Here is a 20,709-nt window from a genome sequence, read left to right as displayed (position 1 = left end):
AGAATCGGTCCGATACCTGCCGAGGGTTCGTCACTAGAATCGGTCCGATACCTGCCGTTAGAATCGATCCGATTACCTGCCGAGGGTTCGTCGCTAGAATCGGTCCGATACCTGCCGGTTAGAATCGGTCCGATACCTGCCGAGGGTTCGTCGCTAGAATCGGTCCGATACCTGCCGAGGGTTCGTCGCTAGAATCGGATCGATACCTGCCGTTAGAATCGCTCCGATACCTGCCGAGGGTTCGTCGCTAGAATCGGTCCGATACCTGCTGGTTAGAATCGGTCCGATACCTGCCGAGGGTTCGTCGCTAGAATCGGTCCGATACCTGCCGAGGGTTCGTCGCTAGAATCGGATCGATACCTGCCGTTAGAATCAGTCCGATACCTGCCGAGGGTTCGTCGCTAGAATCGGTCCGATACCTGCCGAGGGTTCGTCGCTAGAATCGGTCCGATACCTGCCGAGGGTTCGTCGCTAGAATCGGATCGATACCTGCCGTTAGAATCGCTCCGATACCTGCCGAGGGTTCGTCGCTAGAATCGGTCCGATACCTGCTGGTTAGAATCGGTCCGATACCTGCCGAGGGTTCGTCGCTAGAATCGGTCCGATACCTGCCGAGGGTTCGTCGCTAGAATCGGATCGATACCTGCCGTTAGAATCAGTCCGATACCTGCCGAGGGTTCGTCGCTAGAATCGCTCCGATACCTGCCGTTAGAATCGGTCCGATACCTGCCGAGGGTTTGTCGCTAGAATCGGTCCGATACCTGCCGTTAGAATCGATCCGATACCTGTCGAGGGTTTGTCGCTAGAATCGGTCCGATACCTGCCGCGGGTTTGTCGCTAGAATCGGTCCGATACCTGCCGTTAGAATCGGTCTGATACCTGCCGAGGGTTCGTCGCTAGAATCGGTCCGATACCTGCCGTTAGAATCGATCCGATTACCTGCCGAGGGTTCGTCGCTAGAATCGGTCCGATACCTGCCGGTTAGAATCGGTCCGATACCTGCCGAGGGTTCGTCGCTAGAATCGGTCCGATACCTGCTGAGGGTTCGTCGCTAGAATCGGATCGATAACTGCCGTTAGAATCGCTCCGATACCTGCCGAGGGTTCGTCGCTAGAATCGCTCCGATACCTGCCGAGGGTTCGTCGCTAGAATCGGATCTATACCTGCCGTTAGAATCGGTCCGATACCTGGCGTTAGAATCGGTCCGATACCTGTCGAGGGTTCGTCGCTAGAATCGCTCCGATACCTGCCGAGGGTTCGTCGCTAGAATCGGTCCGATACCTGCCGTTAGAATCGATCCGATTACCTGCCGAGGGTTCGTCGCTAGAATCGGTCCGATACCTGCCGGTTAGAATCGGTCCGATACCTGCCGAGGGTTCGTCGCTAGAATCGGTCCGATACCTGCCGAGGGTTCGTCGCTAGAATCGGATCGATAACTGCCGTTAGAATCGCTCCGATACCTGCCGAGGGTTCGTCGCTAGAATCGCTCCGATACCTGCCGAGGGTTCGTCGCTAGAATCGGTCCGATACCTGCCGTTAGAATCGGTCCGATTACCTGCCGAGGGTTCGTCGCTAGAATCGGTCCGATACCTGCTGGTTAGAATCGGTCCGATACCTGCCAAGGGTTCGTCGCTAGAATCGGTCCGATACCTGCCGTTAGAATCGGTCCGATTACCTGCCGAGGGTTCGTCGCTAGAATCGGTCCGATACCTGCTGGTTAGAATCGGTCCGATACCTGCCAAGGGTTCGTCGCTAGAATCGGTCCGATACCTGCCGTTAGAATCGGTCCGATTCCTGCCGAGGGTTCGTCGCTAGAATCGGTCCGATTCCTGCCGAGGGTTCGTCGCTAGAATCGGTCCGATTACCTGCCGAGGGTTCGTCGCTAGAATCGGTCCGATACCTGCCGTTAGAATCGGTCCGATTCCTGCCGAGGGTTCGTCGCTAGAATCGGTCCGATTCCTGCCGAGGGTTCGTCGCTAGAATCGGTCCGATTACCTGCCGAGGGTTCGTCGCTAGAATCGCTCCGATACCTGCTGGGCTGGGTGGGGCAGGTGAAGGTCCATTACCATCTGGAGCAGGGATTCCCAGGATGCCGTGCAGTCCGGGTCTCTCTTCTCCATTCGTTCCTATGCTAATCCCTGGCCCATCCTTCATGCAGATGAGCCTGGGGCATCGTCTCTGCTCCCATTCTGTATGCAAATGGAGATGGCTTAATCTTGTCACCCTTGTCAGGAGGGGTCAGGGTGTGTCCCCTACCATCCTTCACTGAAGCCTTCTCTCTGTCACCTTGGGTCAAGCAGAGGCCTGCGTGGGGGTGTCCCTCATGCGCCCCAGTTCCCCAAAACAGAGCTGACTGGGGCTGTGGCCAGGCCTGTCGAGAGGTGGGGGACAGTCTCCATCCTCTGGGGGGGTCCTGTCACCTCTGGGGGGGGTCCTCCTTTGAGATGGGGTCACCAGCACTCACCCCAAGAGCAGATTGCATCGTTTCACACCCACGCGGAGGGGAACAGGGATGCACAGGCTTCGTAGGCATATTACAGAACCCCCCCATTGCACCCACAGCCCCACCCCGCCTCCCTGGCCCATGAGCGCTGATCCCACCCACCGCCCCCTCTCCCCAGGTGACGGATGTGAAGGAGAAGCTGCGGCTGATGCGGGGGTTCTGGGTCACCCTGCCCCACACGCTCTGCAGCGACGGGAAGGTGGCTGCTGATGTGACAGACGAGGACAAGTGCTGGAACGGGCAGGCCCGGGGCAGGTGAGGGGGTGCCCGGGGAAGGCTCGGCTGGGCAAAATGAGGGGGGACTGGGGGAGCTTCCCCCACACCCAGCGCCCCTGCTCCACAGTGCCCCCTTCTCGGAGAGGCCGGGGCTTGGGGTGCCGGGAGTGTCCCCCCCCACGCACACACCGGGAGAGGCTCGGCTGGAGTAGCCGTGAGCTCCCCCCAACTGGTGTCCCTGCCCCGGCTGGGAGTGGCGCTGTCTCTGATCCCCTCTCCCCAGGTACCTCCCGGACGTGACGGGGGACGGACTGGTGAATCAGATCAATAACCCGGAGGTGGAGGTGGACATCGGGCGGCCCGACCTGCTCACCCGCCAGCACATCCTCCAGCTGCGGGTGGCCACCAGCCGCCTGCAGGGGGCCTACGGGGGCCGGGACCTTGACTTCCAGGACACCTGTGAGTCTGGGGGGTGGGTGCAGGCCCCCCTGGGGGCTGGGGAGACTGCTGGGGCCTTCCCTGATGGGGTCTGCTCCACGCCCCCCTCTCAGAGGGCTGATGGGGGTGGGACCCGAGCGGCAAGTGCCTCGTCACCTGTTCTCCTGGGGTCCGGGGTTTGGGGGGCTTGATCCCCATGTGTTGCCCACAAACACCCACTCCAGGCTCTTGCAGCGCCCTCAGAAGGCATGGCTAGAGGGGGCCCCCTGTATCGCTAACACCCCCCCCCCTTTGCTCTGGTTGCAGATGAGGATGGCAGTGGCTCGGGAGGGGGTGAGCAGTACAGCGAGGACTGGCCGGCTGGAGGGGGTGGCGGCAGCAGCCATTCGGGGTCCCGCCTCCCCGACTCCCGTTCATCCCGCAAGGACCGGCCGGGCAAGGGCTCCAGGCAGAATCACCGTGTGGGGGGCAGCAGCAGCCATGCCGCTTCCCGGGGGGGTGCTGCCCTCCCCCTCCCCCTCCTTCTGCTCCCCGCCCTGGCGCTGCCCCTGCTGGGGCGGTAACTCCCAGGTGCCACAAATGTAGGGGGATCGCTCACTCGGGGTGCAGCTGGGGGGATTGGCATCTTCCAGGGACTCCCCCACCAGCCTGGGGATCGAGGGGGGTGGAGAGCGAGATGGGAAGTAGAATTAGGGGAGGAGGGATGGAGGGGAGGGTTTGGGGGGGCTAGGAGGTGAGATGTATCGAGCCCCCCAGGGGGAATTGCCAAGGGGAGTGGAGGGCTACATTAGTTAGGCCCCAGGCCGAGCATGGATGAATGTACCGGGGGTGGGGGGCCCCACACAGAGCTTTTATTTTTTTACGTTGTTTTTTTTACAGGGGGTATTTATTTGGGGAGGTCTTTTTTAATGAGGCAACAGCCAGGTTAATTTTTTATAGGGTGGGCGGCGGGGGCAGGACTGATTTGTTTCCTACTCTCTTTCCAGAACACACATTTTCTCCCCCCCCCGGTTCCCCCTGCCCCGGGGTCCCAGCTCTGAGCAGCCCCAGCCGGTCTCGGTCTCGCTCACCCCCCCGGTATTCACCCTACAGCAGGGCTGGGAGTGGGGCGTGAGCTCCTGCCCTGCTCCCCACAGCACCCCCGTGGGGAGGGGGGCAGGGCCTGGGTAGCCAGGCGCTCCCCTGTGGCAGGGGGGCGGCATTCCCTGGCCTGGCACAAGGGGTTTTGTAGCACAATGTACAGTAGATGCCGCTCTGGCTTTTTTAGGGAACGAACCTTTTTTTAATGAGTTTGGACAACTTTCCCCGTGTTGGGTTTTGTGTCTTTCTTTTAAAATCACATAATAATAAAACATTTAATTTATTGACCCTCATTCTGGTAGCATCGTACTCTGGGGTGGGGCGCAAGGGCCTGTTCCCAGGGGGACCCACCACTGGGACGTGGCCCCTTTAGGGTGGGGCATGGAGGCAGGATAAGGGGGGGCCCTTGCCCAGCACTGGAATGCAGCTACCTCTGGGGTGGGGGGGAGGAGGAAAGCAGTCAGGGAAGGGGTGGGGCTTCTCTGATTTAGAACTCTGTGTGGGTGGGGTCTAGGCTGCAAGGGGGAGGAGCCAGGGGAAGGGGTGGGGCTTAAAAGAGAACCGAATGAGGGGCGGGGTCTAGGGCTGCAAGGGGAGGGGGAAGGGGTGGGGCTTCTATGACAACAGGGCGGGGTTTAGGCTGCAAGGGGGAGGAGCCAGGGGAAGGGGTGGAGCTTATCTGACAACTACAGGAGGGGCGGTGTCTAAGTTGCAAGGGGGAGGGGGCAGCGGTGGGGCTTATATGAGAGAAGCCCTGGGAGGGGCGGGGTCTAGACTGCAAGGGGGCGGAGCCAGGGGAAGGGGTGGGGCTTCTTGGGGCACGGCTGGCTGGAGAGGCGGGGCTTCTCCCACGAGGGCGGGGGGCGTGTCAGAGGCCGGCGGGGGCGTGGTGTCCGCTCAGGGGCCGGGCCGATATGGGCGGGGCTAGGCCGCTGGGACGGAATGGGCCTCGGTGCTGCGCCTGCGCAGTGTTGGCGCGCTGGCTCCTCGTGGGGGGCGTGGCCGGCCGGAGCGTTTCCCGCGCTGGGCCCGCGGCTGAGGAGAGCTCGGCCGTTAGAGTGTCGCGCGCCAGGCGGGGGAAGGGGGCGCGAGGCTCCACCCACGTGACTCCCCTTCCCTGACTCTCAGCGCGCGCGCGAGGGGCGCGAGCCCTGCCCCTCCCCCCGCCAACGGACCTTGCAACGGCCGTGAGGTGCGGAGGGGTCCCGCGAGGAGCAGCCCCGCCCCCCGTGTCCCTGCGGGGGGGTGACTCTCCCCGGGGCGGGTCCCTGCGGGGGGAGGGGCGGGGGGTGACTCCCCCGGGGCGGGTCCCTGCGGGGGGAGGGGCGGGAGGTGACTCTCCCCGGGGCGGGTCCCTGCGGGGGGAGGGGCGGGGGGTGACTCTCCCCGGGGCGGGTCCCTGCGGGGGGAGGGGCGGGGGGTGACTCCCCCGGGGCGGCTCCCTGTGGGGGGAGGGGCAGGGAGGTGACTCCCCGGGGCGGGTCCCTGTGGAGGGAGGGGCAGGAGGGTGACTCTCCCTGCGGGGGAGGGGCAGGGGGTGACTCCCCCAGGGCGGGGCCCTGCAGAGGGAGGGGCTGGGGGTGACTCACCCCGGGGCAGGTCTCTGCGCGGAGGGGTAGGGGGTTGACTCTCCTGGGGAGGGTCCCTGTGCCGAGGGGCAGGGGGTGACTCTCCCGGGGTGGGTCCGTGCGGAGGAAGGAGCGGGAGGTGACTCCCCCAGGGTGGGTCCCTGCGGGGGGAGAGGTGGGGGGTGACTCCCCCGGGGCAGGTCCCTGCGCGGAGGGGCAGGGGGTGACTCTCTCCGGGTGGGTCCCTGCAGAGGGAGGGGCGGAAGGTGACTCCCCCAGGGCGGGTCCCTGCGGGGGGAGAGGTGGGGGTGATTCCCCCGGGGTGGGTCCCTGTAGGAAGGTGACTGCCCTGGGGCGGGTCCCTGTGCGGAGGGACAGGGGGGTGACTCCCTCGGGGTGGGTCCCTGCAAAGGGAGTGGCTGGGGGTGACTCACTCGGGGCGGGTCCCTGTGTGGAGGGGTAGGGGGGGTGATTCCACCCGAGCGGGTCCCTGTGCGGAGGGACGGGGGTGATTCCACCGGGGCGGGTCCCTATGCAGAGGGACGGGGGTGATTCCACCCGAGCGGGTCCCTGTGCGGAGGGACAGGGGGGTGACTCCTGGGGTGGGTCCCTGCAGAGGGAGGGGCGGGAGGTGACTCCCACGGGGCAGGTCCCTGCGCGGAGGGGCAGGGGGTGACTCTCTCCGGGTGGGTCCCTGCAGAGGGAGGGGCGGAAGGTGACTCCCCCAGGGCGGGTCCCTGCGGGGGGAGAGGTGGGGGTGATTCCCCCGGGGTGGGTCCCTGTAGGAAGGTGACTGCCCTGGGGCGGGTCCCTGTGCGGAGGGACAGGGGGGTGACTCCCTCGGGGTGGGTCCCTGCAAAGGGAGTGGCTGGGGGTGACTCACTCGGGGCGGGTCCCTGTGTGGAGGGGTAGGGGGGGTGATTCCACCCGAGCGGGTCCCTGTGCGGAGGGGTAGGGGGGGTGATTCCACCCGAGCGGGTCCCTGTGCGGAGGGACGGGGGTGATTCCACCGGGGCGGGTCCCTATGCAGAGGGACGGGGGTGATTCCACCCGAGCGGGTCCCTGTGCGGAGGGACAGGGGGGTGACTCCTGGGGTGGGTCCCTGCAGAGGGAGGGGCGGGAGGTGACTCCCACGGGGCGGGTCCCTGCACGGAGGGGCAGGGGAGTGATTCCCACAGGGCAAGGCCCCACAGGGTGGCTGGGCTGGCTCAGGGCCCATCTCCATGTAAATAGAGCCTGAGTGGGTGACTCTGCAGGCGGTTTCCCCTTGTTGGCCTTTGGGAAGGCCCCATTATCCCTGCTATCCCGTGATGTGTGCTGTGATCTTCCCACAGGCTGCTCCGGGATCCAGGCCTCGCTCCCTCCCACCATGTTACTGCGGAAATCCTCCCGCGTTCTCGACTCACCATGTAGCTCCAGTTCCTCCCTGGTGCAGCCGCAGGTCTCACGGACCAGCTCCAGCCCCTCCGTGGCGCAGGAGGTTGCGGAGATGGGCTCCCTGCCAGTCTCTGGGGTGCCAGACGTCCTGTGAGTGGGGCGCAGAGCACTGTACAGACTGGCTGGGGGCGGGGGGAGCACTGGAGGACCGCCGGTGTGGGGACCGTGTGGGGACCGCCCGTGTGGGGACTGCAGGGCAGTGGGTTAGGTGCTAGCACTGGGTAATGGCATAGAGAGTACACCTACACAGCTTGCCAAGAGTACCAAACAGGATGCAAAGATTAGACTTCCAAGTGGATAAACAGGAGAAACGATCTGAAACAAATGGGGTGAAATTGAACAAGGACAAATGCAAATTTCTACCCTGAGGGAGGAATAATCAGCTGCACAAATACGAAATGGGAGTGTGAGTGCCTGGGAAGGAGTGCTTGAGGCAAGGATCTGGGTGGAGGTGGATCCCAAAATAAATGTGCTGTCAAAAGAAGTGAACATCATTCTGGGTTGTATTAGCAGGAGTGATATAAGCATGGGGGTGTGTAATGGAGTAGGGACTGTCTGTGTGGGGGGTGGGAGAGCAGAGGGTAACTTTAGGTGTGGGACAGGTGCTGTAACCTGAGCCAGGTAGGGGGGAGGTGTGTCAGCACCTTTGCCCAGGAAGCTGGACAAAGGAAGGGGCCGGCTGGAGGGAGTTAGTTCAGTTTCGGTTTTGGGCTGCGTGTTTGGAATTCAGGGAATCCCAAGCTGGGGACTAAGCTTCCTGAACCCCAGAAGGACTTGATTGAGGGGTCTTGGTTGTGCCCACAAGCTCTGCTGTATCCTTCATTCCTGTTGTCCAATAAACCTTCTGTTTTACTGGCTGGCTGAGCGTCACTGAGAGTCCCAGGAAGAGGGGTGCAGGACCAGACTCCCCCATACTCCATGACGGGGGTGGGAGGGATAGGTCAGTGGTTTGAGCATTGGCCTGCTAAACCCAGAGTTGTGAGTTCAATCCTTGAGGGGGTCGTTTAGGGATCTGGGGCAAAAATCTGTCTGGGCATTGGTCCTGCTTTGAGCCGGGGGTTGGACTAGATACCTCCTGAGGTCCCTTCTAGCCCTGAGAGTCTGTGATTCTATGACACCTCCAGTCAGCACTGATGAGGCCTAAACTGGAGTATGTGCCCAGTTCTGGCCCCACACTTCAGGAAAGATGTGCACAGATTGCAGGATTTTAAGAGCAGGTTAGACAGACACTTGTCAGGGATGGTTTAGTTCAGTGGTTTTCAAACTTTGTAGGCTGCATGCCCCTTCCAACTAATATAATGTACAACGTACCCCCATCTGAGAGAGGGTTGTAATGTACTTGTGATTGCAGAAACAAGGTCGGTAAGGGATAACACCGTGCGTTGTCTGCCATCACAGGATTTTTCTCACGGACCCCCTGACGAGAGCTTGTGTACCCCAGTTTAGAAACCGCTGGTTTAGATAATATTTGGTTCCGCCTCAGTGCAGGGGACTGGGCTTGTTTAACCTCTCGAGGTCCCTTCCAGTCCCACATGGCTAGCACTTGGGAGTCCTCAGACCACAGAGGTGCTGGGGTGGTGTGAGTGTGTCGGGTGGCATGATGGGAGCTCCGGGGCAGTGAGGCCATGGGGGCTGTCTGGTCAGGACGTGTGCTCTGCCCACAGGGACCTAAGCAGCAGTGAGGATGGAGGTGGCTCCGACTCAGGCAGTGACTTTGAGGACATGCTCTGGAAGGGTGGCAAGCGGGATGCTAGGACCCCTCTTAGCCGCACCGTGGTATGCATGGTCCTTGCCCATCTCTCCAGTCTCCTAGCCCCCTGAGCCACGCCCTGGTACACCCCCTTGGCTCCCCAGCCTCCCCTCAACCCCCTGAGCTTCAGCCTGGTCCTCTGTGCCCCACCCCCAGCCTCTCTCTGCCCCCACTCAGTCTGATCCCAGCTCTTCTGCTACAGCCAGCCTTGTGCCATGGAGCTCATGTGATGCAGTGCAGCAGAGCCCAATAGCTTCTGCCCCTGGTCCCAGCCTCCCTCTTCCCCTTGTTGTGGCCAGCCACAGCAGGAGCCCCAGCCTCCCTGCACTATGGATTCAGCAGTGTCTCTCTGGGACACTTCTCATGAAGCTGTGATATACTCGAACCCAGGGGTCAGCCTGTGTCTTTTCTCCTCACCCCCCTCCCCCAGGCAGCCAAGCGACCCCGGAAAGACGCCAGCAGAGATGGAGAGAGCCTGGCTGAGAGAAACCCAGAACCCAGCAACCTCTTTGAGGTAGTGAGGCTGGCGAAGAGTGCCATGGAGGTAACCACGCTCTCTTCACTCCCCGGGTTCCACCCTCTCCATGTCACTGCACTGGAGTCTCGCTGGGACTCTGGGTTCTGTCCCCGGCTCTCGGAGGGGACTGGGAGCTGGTGGGTTAGAGCGGGGGGCTGGGGGCCAGGACTCCTGGGTTCTCTGCCCGGCTCTGAGATGGGAGTAGGGACTGGTGATTAGAGCAGGGTGGGGCTGGAAGTCAGGACTCCTGGGTTCTCTTCCCAGCTCTGCTGACTCACTCTTCGACTTGAGGTGCCCAGGCCCTATCTCTGTGTCCCTCGCTCTGCGTAACCCCTACTTCTCTTTCTGTCTCTTTCCTCACGTCTCCTGCCCCCTAAGTCCGTGGTGGATGACTGGCTGGAGAGCTACAAGAAGAACAAGGAAGCCGGGTTCCTGGAGCTCGTCAACTTCTTCATCCGCTCCTGTGGCTGCAAAGGTGAGAGCCCTGGGCCTGCATCCTGAGATCCCTGGCCCAGCCCTGTACCCACCTGTGTCTGTGTGGCACCACCCAGCTCCTCGCGCTGCTACCCACCTCTGGATTTGCTCCCAACACCTCTTTTAAGGGTGAGCTCCAAGCCCCATTCCCTGCCTCTGCCAGGGGAGGAACTGCTGAGAGATCCCTGGGTAGTTTGTGGGTTGTGGGGAGCCCAGGGCAGGAGTCCTGGCTGGTTGTCCCCATGCGGCCCGCTCTCACGTCTCTCCCCTTGGCAGGTGTGGTGACCCCGGAGATGTTCAGGAAGCAGCAAAACTCGGAGATCATCCAGCAGCTGACGGAGCAGTTTGATGAGGTGCCCAGTGTGTGGGGCAGGGAAGGGAGGAGCTATCCAGGCAGGGCTCCCAGGGCGGTAGGGAGTTTCCAGTAGGGTGACCAGATGTCCCGATTTTATAGGGACAGTCCTGATATTTGGGGCTTTTTCTTATATAGGCTCCTATTACCACCTGACCTCCTGTCCCAATTTTTCACACTTGCTGTCTAGTCACCCTAGTTTCCAGTGGGGTGGATGGGGGTCATGCTGCAGGAACTCACTGGGATGCTACCCCCTGGATATAGGCCCAGCTTATCCCCTGTAAAGGGTCAGGGTGGCTGGGAGGAGACAGAGAAGCGTGGGGGCTGGCATAGGGGGCAGTGGGCGGTGCCCCCCCATGCCTCTTGGTAAATCGCTGGCCCCTGCTTAGGGCGTATGAGAGTGCCTTTTCTGTGCCCACTGGGGTACACTCTCTCAAAACTGCTGGCAGCACAGGGGTTCCACTCTGGGCTCTAACAAGCTCCATCTTTCCCAGTGTGGGCTAGCAATCCACACGCACTTGAGTGCCCAGCCTCTTATCTTCCAGACACCCGCAGTGCACACCGGTCTGCTGCCCCATGGAAACAGCACGCCCCACTCCACCAGCCTCTCCTCTGTTCAACACTCCTGAGCACAGGGCTCTTAGATGGGTGTCTAGTAAAATGAGAGTGAAGCAGATTTAACAAAACTTAAGCTAAAGAGTCAAATAAAAGCCAGGAAATGGATTTGGAAACATAAGCGTGTAGGGCAAAGAAACACTTGATTTGCAGTGTGTAGCCTGTATTTACTAACAGCCCCATAAGGTGTTTCTAACCCAGTGATCTGTCCTGACAGCACTTGTCCAGCCCAGAAAGCTGGGATCTGCTTTTCATCAGACACTCCTGCTGATGAAGTGTTGGCTGCAGGCTAGATCACATCTTGTGCCCGTCCTTCTCCCAGACTTTCTGTCTCTTTTCATAATGAGATTGTTTCATTAACCTCAGCTTAGTCCTGAGGGTTCCCTGCTCTGAGGGTTTTCTTGGGGTTCTTCTGTCTAAATGCTCAGGCCTGCATATTGACCAGACTGTAAACACAGGGTTGGGCTGTGTCGAGGGAGATTAATTATCCTCGCTCTTGGCTGAGTTAGCTCTGAGACGCACCCTGCTTCAGATGACGTGTTTCAGCTCCCACAGTTTTGGAACCGAATGAGGCTATATTTTAGATCGCTTTTAAAATAGTTCCTGTGCAAACATCTCTCAGTAATCATGGCGATCCGCTAATTCTTAGCTTTCAGTGGAGACCACACATGACCCCCGGCCTTTGGTGGAGGATCGAGAAAATGGCCAGACGGAGGTATAACTGGGCACGTCTGCGTTCACGCCAGTCTCACCCCTCGTGCCTTCCCTCTCCTCCTCTCCGCAGGACTCTGCTGAGTACCCACTGGTCCTGACCACCCAGCCCTGGCGAAAGTTCCAGGCGGGATTCTGTGAGCTGGTGACAGTGCTGGTGCGACGCTGTCAGTACAACATCATATACGATGAATTTCTCATGGACACCCTCATCTCCCTGCTCACTGGCCTCTCTGACTCCCAGGTGCGCGCCTTCCGCCACACCAGCACCCTTGCAGGTGAGTCCTGCCCTGGGATGCGAACAGCATCTGCAGGGTAGCAGTTAGAGCAGGGTGCCTGGGGTCTGCTCCCACTGCAGGGAAGAGAGTGGGGTCTGGTGGTTATAATGGAGACAGCTGGGGTGTGGGGAATCCTGGCATGCCGCAGTGCGTTCATGTATGGGCTCAGAGGGCTGGGAGCCCCCGGATAGCCTCTTTGCAGAGATGAGTGGGAGCGTATCTTGTAATATTATTATGAGTTCTGTTTGTATCTCAGTTTCCCCGTATGCTGCATTGTTACCCAGGCCGGGACAAGTGCAGAGTCCTGCACTTAGGACAGAAGAATCCCAGGCACCGCTACAGACTAGGGACCGAGTGACTAGGCAGCAGTTCTGCAGAAAAGGACCTGGGGGTTACAGTGGACGAGAAGCTGGATCTGAGTCAGCAGTGGGCCCTTGTTGCCGAGAAGGCTAACGTCATTTTGGGCTGTATAAGTAGGGGCATGGCCAGCAGATCGAGGGATGTGATCATTCCCCTCTATTAGACATTGGTGAGGCCTCATCTGGAGACTGGGTCCAGTTTTGGGCCCCCCACTACAGAAGGGATTTGGACAAATTGGAGAGAGTCCAGCGGAGGGCAACAAAAATGATCAGGGGGCTGGAGCACATGACTTACGAGGAGAGGCTGAGGGAACTGGGATTGTTTAGTCTGCAGAAGAGAAGAGTGAGGGGGGATTTGATAGCTGCTTTCAACTACCTGAAGGGGGGCTCCAAAGAAGCTGGATCTAGACTGTTCTGAGTGGTGGCAGGTGACAGAACAAGGAGCAATGGTCTCAAGTTGCAGTGGGGCAGGTCTAGGTTGGATATTAGGAAACACTATTTCCCTTGGAGGGTGGTGAAGCACTGGAATGGGTTCCCTAGGGAGGTGGTGGGATCTTCACCCTTAGAGGTTTTTAGGGCCCGGCTTGACAAAGCCCTGGCTGGGATGATTGAGTTGGAGTTGGTCCTGCTTTGAGCAGGGGGTTGGACTAGATCCCTCCTGAGGTCCCTTCCGACTCTGATCATCTATGAATCTAGGCCAGGGGGAGCGGGCAGGTGGTGACTGTCTGCTGTCAGGGCAGGCGAGGAGGCTGAAGGGTGGGTGCTAGCTGTCTGGGCCTCAGGTCCCATATTAGTGGCGCTCTTTGAGAACACAAAGGCAGATCCAGTTGCCAGGACCCAGAGGGAGATGGACTCCCCCACCTCTCAGCAGGGAGGCTAACGACATTTCCCCAGCTCCAGAACAAACAGTTAGATGAGGTGGAGGACGAGTGCTGGCTGCTGGAAGGTGTGGGGGCTGTCAGCTGGAGTCTGGCCCATGAGGTCGGATGGACGGACAGACAGAGCTTAAACCAAGGGGTTCCCTACAGCGTGGCTGGGCTCTGGGCCACCCAGAATGGCCGATGCTTTAACCTTCATTTCTCTAGAGTCCCCTAAGCTTCCTGTGCTGTGCACCGCTTAATGAATAAACGCGGCTGTTGTGACAGCGGCGTGTGAGTGTCACAGCGAACCGCGTGCCCTCCCCTGAAAGAAGAGGAGACCCCTGGGGCCGTAGCCCTGATCCTGGGGCTCCGTAATGGGGGTACCTGCAGAGCTCCCCCTTTTGCTCACTTCATGCTCTTTGCCAGCCATGAAGCTGATGACGGCGCTGGTGAGGGTGGCGCTGAGCGTGAGCCTGCACAAAGACAACAGCCAGCGGCAGTATGAGGCCGAGAGGAGCAAGGGGCCGAGCCGCAGGGCCACGGACAAGCTAGAGGCGCTGCTGGAGAAGCACAGGGAGGTGAGTGAAGACTAGGCCCCGGGCTGGCAGGTGCAGCGCTAGGGGATGCTGGGTTGGTCGGGTGGGGCATGGTGCTGGGAGTGCTGGCCTGGTGGGGATGGGATGGGAGTGTTGGGATGGTAGGGGCAGGGTGGTGCTGGGGGAGGGTGCTGGGCTGGTAGGAGCAGGGCCCACAGGAGTGGGTGGGTGATGCCTTTGTCTGTCTCAGCTCCAGGAACAGCAGGAGGAGATCGAGAACATGATGAACGCCATCTTCAAAGGGGTCTTTGTGCATCGCTACCGGTGAGTGCGGGGAGGGGGCCCCGCCAGCTCGGTGTGGTGCTGCAAGGCGTCCGTGGCTTGCCCTGGCACGTGGCACGTGAGGCTGGGGGCGGGGCAGGGCGGGACGGCGGCTCATGCATGCGGGGGGAACGAGGGGCGGGCACCACAGGGGCATGCTGCATGTCTTGTCTGGCAGGGACCTGGTTCCTGAGATCCGGGCCATCTGCATAGAGGAGATGGGGAACTGGATGCAGAGCTACAGCGCCTCTTTCCTGACAGACAGCTACCTCAAATACATCGGCTGGACCCTGCACGACAAGGTGGGGGGCTGGGGCCTGGGGCCTGGAGGGGAGCTCGGGGAGCCTGAGGGGGTTCTGGCCTGTGGGGCAGGGAAGGGACGGCCGCTGGGGCTGGCCTGGCTCTCAGCCTTTCTGTGTCCACAGCAGCGGGAGGTGCGGCTCAAGTGCCTGAAGGCCCTGCAGGGCCTGTACCGCAGCCGGGAGCTGGCTGCCCGCATGGAGCTCTTCACCAGCCGCTTCAAGGTGAGTGTGCTGCCCTGGGACACCCCCCTCCTGCCTGCCTGCCCGCCCCTGGGACCAGCCCCCCATCTTGGGGAGCCTATCCTGTCATCTGCCTGCCTGCCCGCCCCTGGGACCAGCCCCGCATCTTGGGGAGCCTACCCTGCCGCCTGCCTGCCTGCCCGCCCCTGGGACCAGCCCCGCATCTTGGGGAGCCTGCCCTGCCGCCTGCCTGCCTGCCCCTGGGACCAGCCCCGCATCTTGGGGAGCCTACCCTGCCGCCTGCCTGCCTGCCCGCCCGCCCCTGGGACCAGCCCCCCATCTTGGGGAGCATGCCCGCCCGCCCCTGGGACCAGCCCCCCATCTTGGGGAGCCTGCCCTGCCGCCTGCCTGCCTGCCCACCCCTGGGACCAGCCCCCCATCTTGGGGAGCCTGCCCTGCCGCCTACCTGCCTGCCTGCCCGCCCGCCCCGGGACCAGCCCCCATCTTGGGGAGCCTGCCCTGCCGCCTACCTGCCTGCCTGCCCGCCCGCCCCTGGGACCAACCCCCCATCTTGGGGAGCCTACCCTGTCACCTGCCTGCCTGCCTGCCCCTGGGACCAGCCCCGCATCTTGGGGAGCCTGCCCTGCCGCCTGCCTGCCTGCCCGCCCCTGGGACCAGCCCCGCATCTTGGGGAGCCTGCCCTGCCGCCTGCCTGCCTGCCCGCCCGCCCCTGGGACCAGCCCCCCATCTTGGGGAGCATGCCCGCCCGCCCCTGGGACCAGCCCCCCATCTTGGGGAGCCTGCCCTGCCGCCTGCCTGCCTGCCCACCCCTGGGACCAGCCCCCCATCTTGGGGAGCCTGCCCTGCCGCCTACCTGCCTGCCTGCCCGCCCGCCCCGGGACCAGCCCCCATCTTGGGGAGCCTGCCCTGCCGCCTACCTGCCTGCCTGCCCGCCCGCCCTGGGACCAACCCCCCATCTTGGGGAGCCTACCCTGTCACCTGCCTGCCTGCCTGCCCCTGGGACCAGCCCCGCATCTTGGGGAGCCTGCCCTGCCGCCTGCCTGCCTGCCCGCCCCTGGGACGAGCCCCCCATCTTGGGGAGCCTGCCCTGCCGCCTGCCTGCCTGCCCGCCCCTGGGACCAGCCCCGCATCTTGGGGAGCCTGCCCTGCCGCCTGCCTGCCTGCCCGCCCGCCCCTGGGACCAGCCTCCCATCTTGGGGAGCATGCCCGCCCGCCCCTGGGACCAGCCCCCCATCTTGGGGAGACTGCCCTGCCGCCTGCCTGCCTGCCTGCCCGCCCCTGGGACCAGCCCCCCATCTTGGGGAGCCTGCCCTGCCGCCTGCCTGCCTGCCCGCCCCTGGGACCAGCCCCCCACTTGGGGAGCCTGCCCTGCCGCCTACCTGCCCGCCTGCCCCTGGGACCAGCCCCCCATCTTGGGGAGCCTGCCCTGCCGCCTACCTGCCTGCCTGCCCGCCCGCCCCGGGACCAGCCCCCATCTTGGGGAGCCTGCCCTGCTGCCTGCCTGCCTGCCCGCCCGCCCCTGGGACCAGCCCCTCATCTTGGGGAGCCTGCCCTGCCGCCTGCCTGCCCGCCCGCCCCTGGGACGAGCCCCCCATCTTGGGGAGCCTGCCCTGCCGCCTGCCTGCCCGCCCGCCCCTGGGACGAGCCCCCCATCTTGGGGAGCCTGCCCTGCCGCCTGCCTGCCCACCCCTGGGACCAGCCCTCCATCTTGGGGAGCCTGCCCTGCCGCCTGCCTGCCCGCCCATCCCTGGGACCCGCCCCCCATCTTGGGGAGCCTGCCCGCCTGCCCCTGGGACCCGCCCCCCATCTTGGGGAGCCTGCCGTGCTGCCTGCCTGCCTGCCTGCCCGCCCCTGGGACCAGCCCCCCATCTTGGGGAGCCTGCCCGCCCGCCCCTGGGACCAGCCCCCCATCTTGGGGAGCCTGCCCTGCCGCCTGCCTGCCCGCCCGCCCACCCCTGGGACCAGCCCCCCATCTTGGGGAGCCTGCCCTGCCGCCTGCCTGCCTGCCTGCCCGCCCCGGGATGCCCCCCAGTCCTGGGGAGCCTATCCTGCCACCTACCTGCCTGCCCGCCCCTGGGACCAGCCCCCTGTCTTGGGGAGTCTGCCCTACCGCCTGCCTCCCTGCCCGCCCACCCCTGGGATGCCCCCCGGTCCTGGGGAGCCTGCCCTGCCTGCCCCGGGACATCTCCCACCTGGGAGCCCTGCCCTGCCACCCATCTGTCCCTCTGCCCTGGGACACCTCCCTCCTGTGGGGCCCTTACCCGTCCTGCAATCCCCCCATCTCATGACTCTGTTTGGTGGCGCTCAGGGTCGCATGGTGTCCATGGTCCTGGACAAAGAACCTGACGTGGGTGTGGAGGCCATCAAGCTGCTGACCCTGATCCTGCAGTGAGTACGGAGCTGGGAGCCAAGCGTGGACATGGGGGGAGGCCAGGCACATGCCGGTCACTTAAGGAAGCTGGGTGGGGCATGTAGTGAGCCCCATGGTGTGGGGCAGCTGGAGACCCCTCTCCCTGCTCAGGCTGAGCCCCTCCCGCTCTGTGGGCAGGAACATGGAGGAGATGCTGACAGATGAGGACTGCGAGGCCGTTTACCCTGTGGTGTATGCTTCCAACCGGGTGCTGGCTGCCGCTGCCGGGGAGTTTCTTTACAAGAAGTGAGTGAGTGAGCGTGGTCACAGCATCGCCAGCAGGGGGCGTGGGGCTGCCAACAAATATACACCTTCCTCCCCCCACAAGCACCCCATTCAGAGGGGTTTCACCTCCCTCCTCCCTTCAGGCCTTAACCTGCAATCTCAGCCTGTGCTTTTCACAGGTGGCTGAGATACAACATTCCCTCTCCCCTGTTCCAACCCACCAGGCCCCTGTTAAGGTTTTTTTCCCCACTTTGAACTTCAGAGTACAAGAAGTGGGGACCTGCACGAACACTTCTAAGCTTAGGTCTGGTACGCTGCCACCAGCCAGAATTTAGTGTCTGGCACGCTTTTTGTTCCCCCGACCTTTCCTGGGGAACCCAGCCCCAAACCCCTTGGGTCTTAAAACAAGGAGAAATTAACCATCCCCCTCCTTTTCCCCCCAGACTTTCCCCTCCCTGGGTTGCCTTGAGAGGCTTTACACCGATCCAAACTCCTTGGATCTTAAAACAAGGACAAATCAATCAGGTTTTTAAAAAGAAAGCTTTTAATTAAAGAAAGAAAAGGTAAAAATTATCTCTGTAAAATCAGGATGGAAAACGCTTTACAGGGTACTCAGATTCCTGTAGACCAGAGGGACCCCCCCCAGCCTTAGATTCCAAGGTAATCTCCAACAGAGGTAAAAATCTTTCTAGCAAAAGAAACCATTACAAGTTGAGAAAACAAACATAAGACTGATCCGCCTTGCCTGGCTATTACTTACGATTTTGAAACATGAAAGACTGATTCAGAAAGATTGGGAAAGCCTGGAATGATGTCCCGTCCCTCTCAGTCCCGAGAGCGAACAACAAACAAAACAAAAAGCACAAAGACTTCCCTCCACCAAGATTTGAAAGTGTCTTGTCCCCCTATTGGTCCTCTGGTCAGGTGTCAGCCAGGTTCACTAAGCTTCTTAACCCTTTACAGGTAAAAGAGACATTAACCCTTAAGCATCTGTTTATGACACCCCCACTCACCCCCAGAGCAGGGGAGAGAACCCAGGAATCCTGGCTTCCAGCTTCCCAATTCTCCAACCCACCAGCCCCCACTCCCCTCCCAGTCCTGGGGAGAGATCCCAGGCATCCTGGCTCTCCCCTCTCTAATGTGTGTGTGGTTTGCAGGCAGTTTGACCAGGATTGGGAAGCTGGGAAGGAGAAGGGGCGCCATGCGGGGAGCAGGGATTTCTTCAGGCAGCTGCTGGCTTTCTTCATCGAGAGCGAGGTGAGGGGCACAGTGGGTTTGGGAGGAGCATGGGGGAGTCTGTGTGGGGGCTAGTGTCACCAGGTCTCCCCTACCCTCCCCCAGCTCCATGAGCATGCGGCGTACCTGGTGGACAGCTTGTGGGACTGTGCTGCCCCCCTGCTGAAGGACTGGGATGGCCTGACGCACCTGCTGCTGGAGGAGTCCCCGGAGGAGGGTGAGTGAGGGACAAGCGGCTGCGACACACGGGGTGACAAGGGAGTCACAGCTGCCTGGCAGCCTTCAGGGCTGGTCCTGATCCCTCTCCCCCAACAGGCTGGGGCGACCAGCAGGAAAACGCCCTGATCGAGATCCTGGTGTCCAGCATGCGCCAGGCCACGGAGGGGAAGCCGCCTGTTGGCAGGGGCCCTGGCAAGAAGGTAAATGCGCCCGAGAGCAGGGAGGGGAGCGCAGTCCATCAGCTCCCCCAGGGTCGTTGGGTGGCTCTGGGTGACATGTCCCCATGGGCCTGGAGACATGAGCACTCCCCCAAGGAGGTGCACACGCTGGGTCCCTGTGCCCCTGCCCGGAGGTGTGCACGCTGCACCGTCTGCAGCCACTGGGCAGGGGAGCCAGCTCTCACAGCGCCATTCCTGCTCCAGGTGCTCTCCGCGCGGGAGCGGAAGGCCCAGGAGGACGACAGGGAGAAACTCACTCAGTACCTCATCCCGCAGCTGCCCCAGCTGCTGGCCAAGGTAAATGGAGGGCGGTGCAGGGAGGGAACCTCCCAGAGGTGCGCCCTGGGTCCCTTCCTGCCTCTGCTCTTCACCTGCGCTGGCGAGAGAGGGGGCCACGTTGAAGCAGGAACCCTGGGTCTGGCCTTTGCCCTTCTCTGGGCACCCCAGGGCCTCACGTGCCATAAACTGGAGGGTTCTGCTGTGAGGCCGTTCCCAGCTAGGTTGTACGTAGTGGAAGGTGCAAGAGGGGGGCGTCTCTTCCCATCCTGCTGTCTCCCTGCTTGCGTGACACCTGCTTTGCTCCCACAGTTCTCAGCTGATGCGGAGAAGGTGGCGCTCCTGCTGGCTGCTCCGCGCTACTTCAACCTCAGCCTCTACAGCAGTGGGCGGCTGGAGAAGGTACTAAGGGTGGGGCTTAGCAATCTTGGCTCCTGGCTCCCAGCCCCAGCCTCAGCCCCCTACGTCCCTCCCATAGCCAGAGAGAGAACCCAGGAGTCCTGGCTCCCAGCCCCAGCCCCCCACATCCCTCCCAGAAGTCCTAGCTCCAGAGCTGCCAGTCCAGGAGCAGGGGAGACCCAGGTGCTGTGGGGCCTGCAGTGCCATGGGAACAGGAGCATCTGGGGTGCGGGGAGTAGGGACTCCATTAGCTGCTTCCTTTGATGTGCTTGCTGAGTTGCACTTTGCTGTCTGGGGACCCCTCCCCTCCAAGTGATGCAAGTAGTGCTGGGGGTCCCCCTGGAGAGGGGTACAGCGAGTCACAGCCTGCGAGCCCTTCTCCTCCCTCTGCAGGAGCTGGAGATCCCCCTTTTCCTTCTCCAGTCTGTTCCCCTCCACCACCTTCCCAGGAGCTCTCCCACCTCTGCCCAGCCCCACCATACTCTCTCTCCCCACAGTACCTAGAGCAGCTGCTGGCCCAGCTGCGGGAGGTGGTGGAGAAGCACACTGGCCAGGAGGTGCTCGAGGCTGCCGCCCGGGCGCTGTATGTGCTCTGCAACCCGGAGTTCACCTTCTACAGCCGCGTGGACTTGGCACGCAGCCGCCTTGTGGACACGCTGGCTGACAAGTTCCAGCAGGAGGTGTCCGAGCTCCTGCAGGTAGCTCCCGGGGCTGTGGCCGAGGGCTAGGGTTGGGACCCCGTGGGAAGGGAAAGTCACTGCAGGGAGTGCTGGGGTCTGGAATGGTAGCCAGACAGAGGAGGGGAGAGGGCATCTCTCTGTGGGGGGAGGGGGGGCACCAGTGTCATGGATTCACAGCTGCAGAATGGTCTCTAGGAGGGATCCTTCAGTGGGCCAGACCCCCAAGGGGTGGTGGTCGTCGTCTTCCAGTGGAAACCATGTGGCTTCACCACCTCCTCAGGCTGGACCTCTGGGCCTGCAGCCCCCCTACTTCCCCTCTGCCCCCCCATGAGCTCCATTTAGCAAGTCGCAGGGAGAATCTCGCCCACTCTACAGGGATTAACGGCCCTTGCCTGGTGCTTGCAGTCAGTGTTTCCCCCAGGAATTGAAATTAGGGGGGGGTGTTTGAATTTACAGGGTGGGGTGCGTGTCAGGGCCGATGAGGGGTGAGACTGTGAGGGTGAAGGCGGCTCTATGGCACTATAGTAA

The 20,709-nt window shown here is 62.1% G+C and overlaps 2 protein-coding genes and 1 long non-coding RNA gene across 7 annotated transcripts in view; 2 read left to right on the top strand and 1 right to left on the bottom strand.

Moving 5' to 3' along the window:
- Positions 1 to 776: 776 nt before the first annotated feature.
- On the bottom strand, positions 777 to 1,441 carry LOC115640086. Its single transcript, XR_003997806.1, has 3 exons — positions 1,247 to 1,441; positions 1,164 to 1,187; positions 777 to 1,034 (listed from the first exon to the last, which is right to left on the bottom strand). It is a non-coding gene; the product is annotated as an uncharacterized LOC115640086 (long non-coding RNA).
- A 928-nt stretch (positions 1,442 to 2,369) lies between these two features.
- Positions 2,370 to 4,524, top strand: LOC115640085 (glypican-1-like). Its single transcript, XM_030542952.1, has 3 exons — positions 2,370 to 2,758; positions 3,003 to 3,178; positions 3,464 to 4,524. Exons 1-3 carry the CDS (start codon positions 2,652 to 2,654, stop codon positions 3,718 to 3,720), a joined length of 540 nt encoding a protein of 179 aa, XP_030398812.1. The 5' UTR covers positions 2,370 to 2,651; the 3' UTR covers positions 3,721 to 4,524.
- Positions 4,525 to 5,380: 856 nt separating this feature from the next.
- The window catches only part of STAG3 (stromal antigen 3), a 33,549-nt gene continuing 18,220 nt past the window's right edge, over positions 5,381 to 20,709 (top strand). For 4 of the 5 annotated variants that reach the window (XM_030542944.1, XM_030542943.1, XM_030542946.1 and 1 more), the window contains exons 1-19: positions 5,381 to 5,429; positions 7,140 to 7,332; positions 8,907 to 9,018; positions 9,423 to 9,536; positions 9,888 to 9,984; positions 10,260 to 10,336; positions 11,735 to 11,939; positions 13,585 to 13,736; positions 13,945 to 14,018; positions 14,194 to 14,317; positions 14,441 to 14,539; positions 16,827 to 16,906; positions 17,067 to 17,174; positions 18,311 to 18,410; positions 18,495 to 18,606; positions 18,705 to 18,808; positions 19,031 to 19,123; positions 19,415 to 19,504; positions 19,999 to 20,199. In XM_030542944.1, coding sequence (XP_030398804.1) covers positions 7,175 to 7,332; positions 8,907 to 9,018; positions 9,423 to 9,536; positions 9,888 to 9,984; positions 10,260 to 10,336; positions 11,735 to 11,939; positions 13,585 to 13,736; positions 13,945 to 14,018; positions 14,194 to 14,317; positions 14,441 to 14,539; positions 16,827 to 16,906; positions 17,067 to 17,174; positions 18,311 to 18,410; positions 18,495 to 18,606; positions 18,705 to 18,808; positions 19,031 to 19,123; positions 19,415 to 19,504; positions 19,999 to 20,199 — 2,100 coding nt within the window. In that variant the 5' untranslated portion in view covers positions 5,381 to 5,429; positions 7,140 to 7,174. The remainder of the gene's footprint in view (positions 5,430 to 7,139; positions 7,333 to 8,906; positions 9,019 to 9,422; positions 9,537 to 9,887; positions 9,985 to 10,259; positions 10,337 to 11,734; positions 11,940 to 13,584; positions 13,737 to 13,944; positions 14,019 to 14,193; positions 14,318 to 14,440; positions 14,540 to 16,826; positions 16,907 to 17,066; positions 17,175 to 18,310; positions 18,411 to 18,494; positions 18,607 to 18,704; positions 18,809 to 19,030; positions 19,124 to 19,414; positions 19,505 to 19,998; positions 20,200 to 20,709) is intronic. The other variant, XM_030542945.1, reaches the window with a different exon arrangement.

Source organism: Gopherus evgoodei, unplaced genomic scaffold, assembly GCF_007399415.2.
Source record: "Gopherus evgoodei ecotype Sinaloan lineage unplaced genomic scaffold, rGopEvg1_v1.p scaffold_196_arrow_ctg1, whole genome shotgun sequence".
Taxonomy (NCBI): domain Eukaryota; kingdom Metazoa; phylum Chordata; order Testudines; family Testudinidae; genus Gopherus; species Gopherus evgoodei.
The sequence above is the reverse complement of the archived record's forward strand: the minus strand, read 5'-3'. Positions and strand labels throughout refer to the sequence as shown.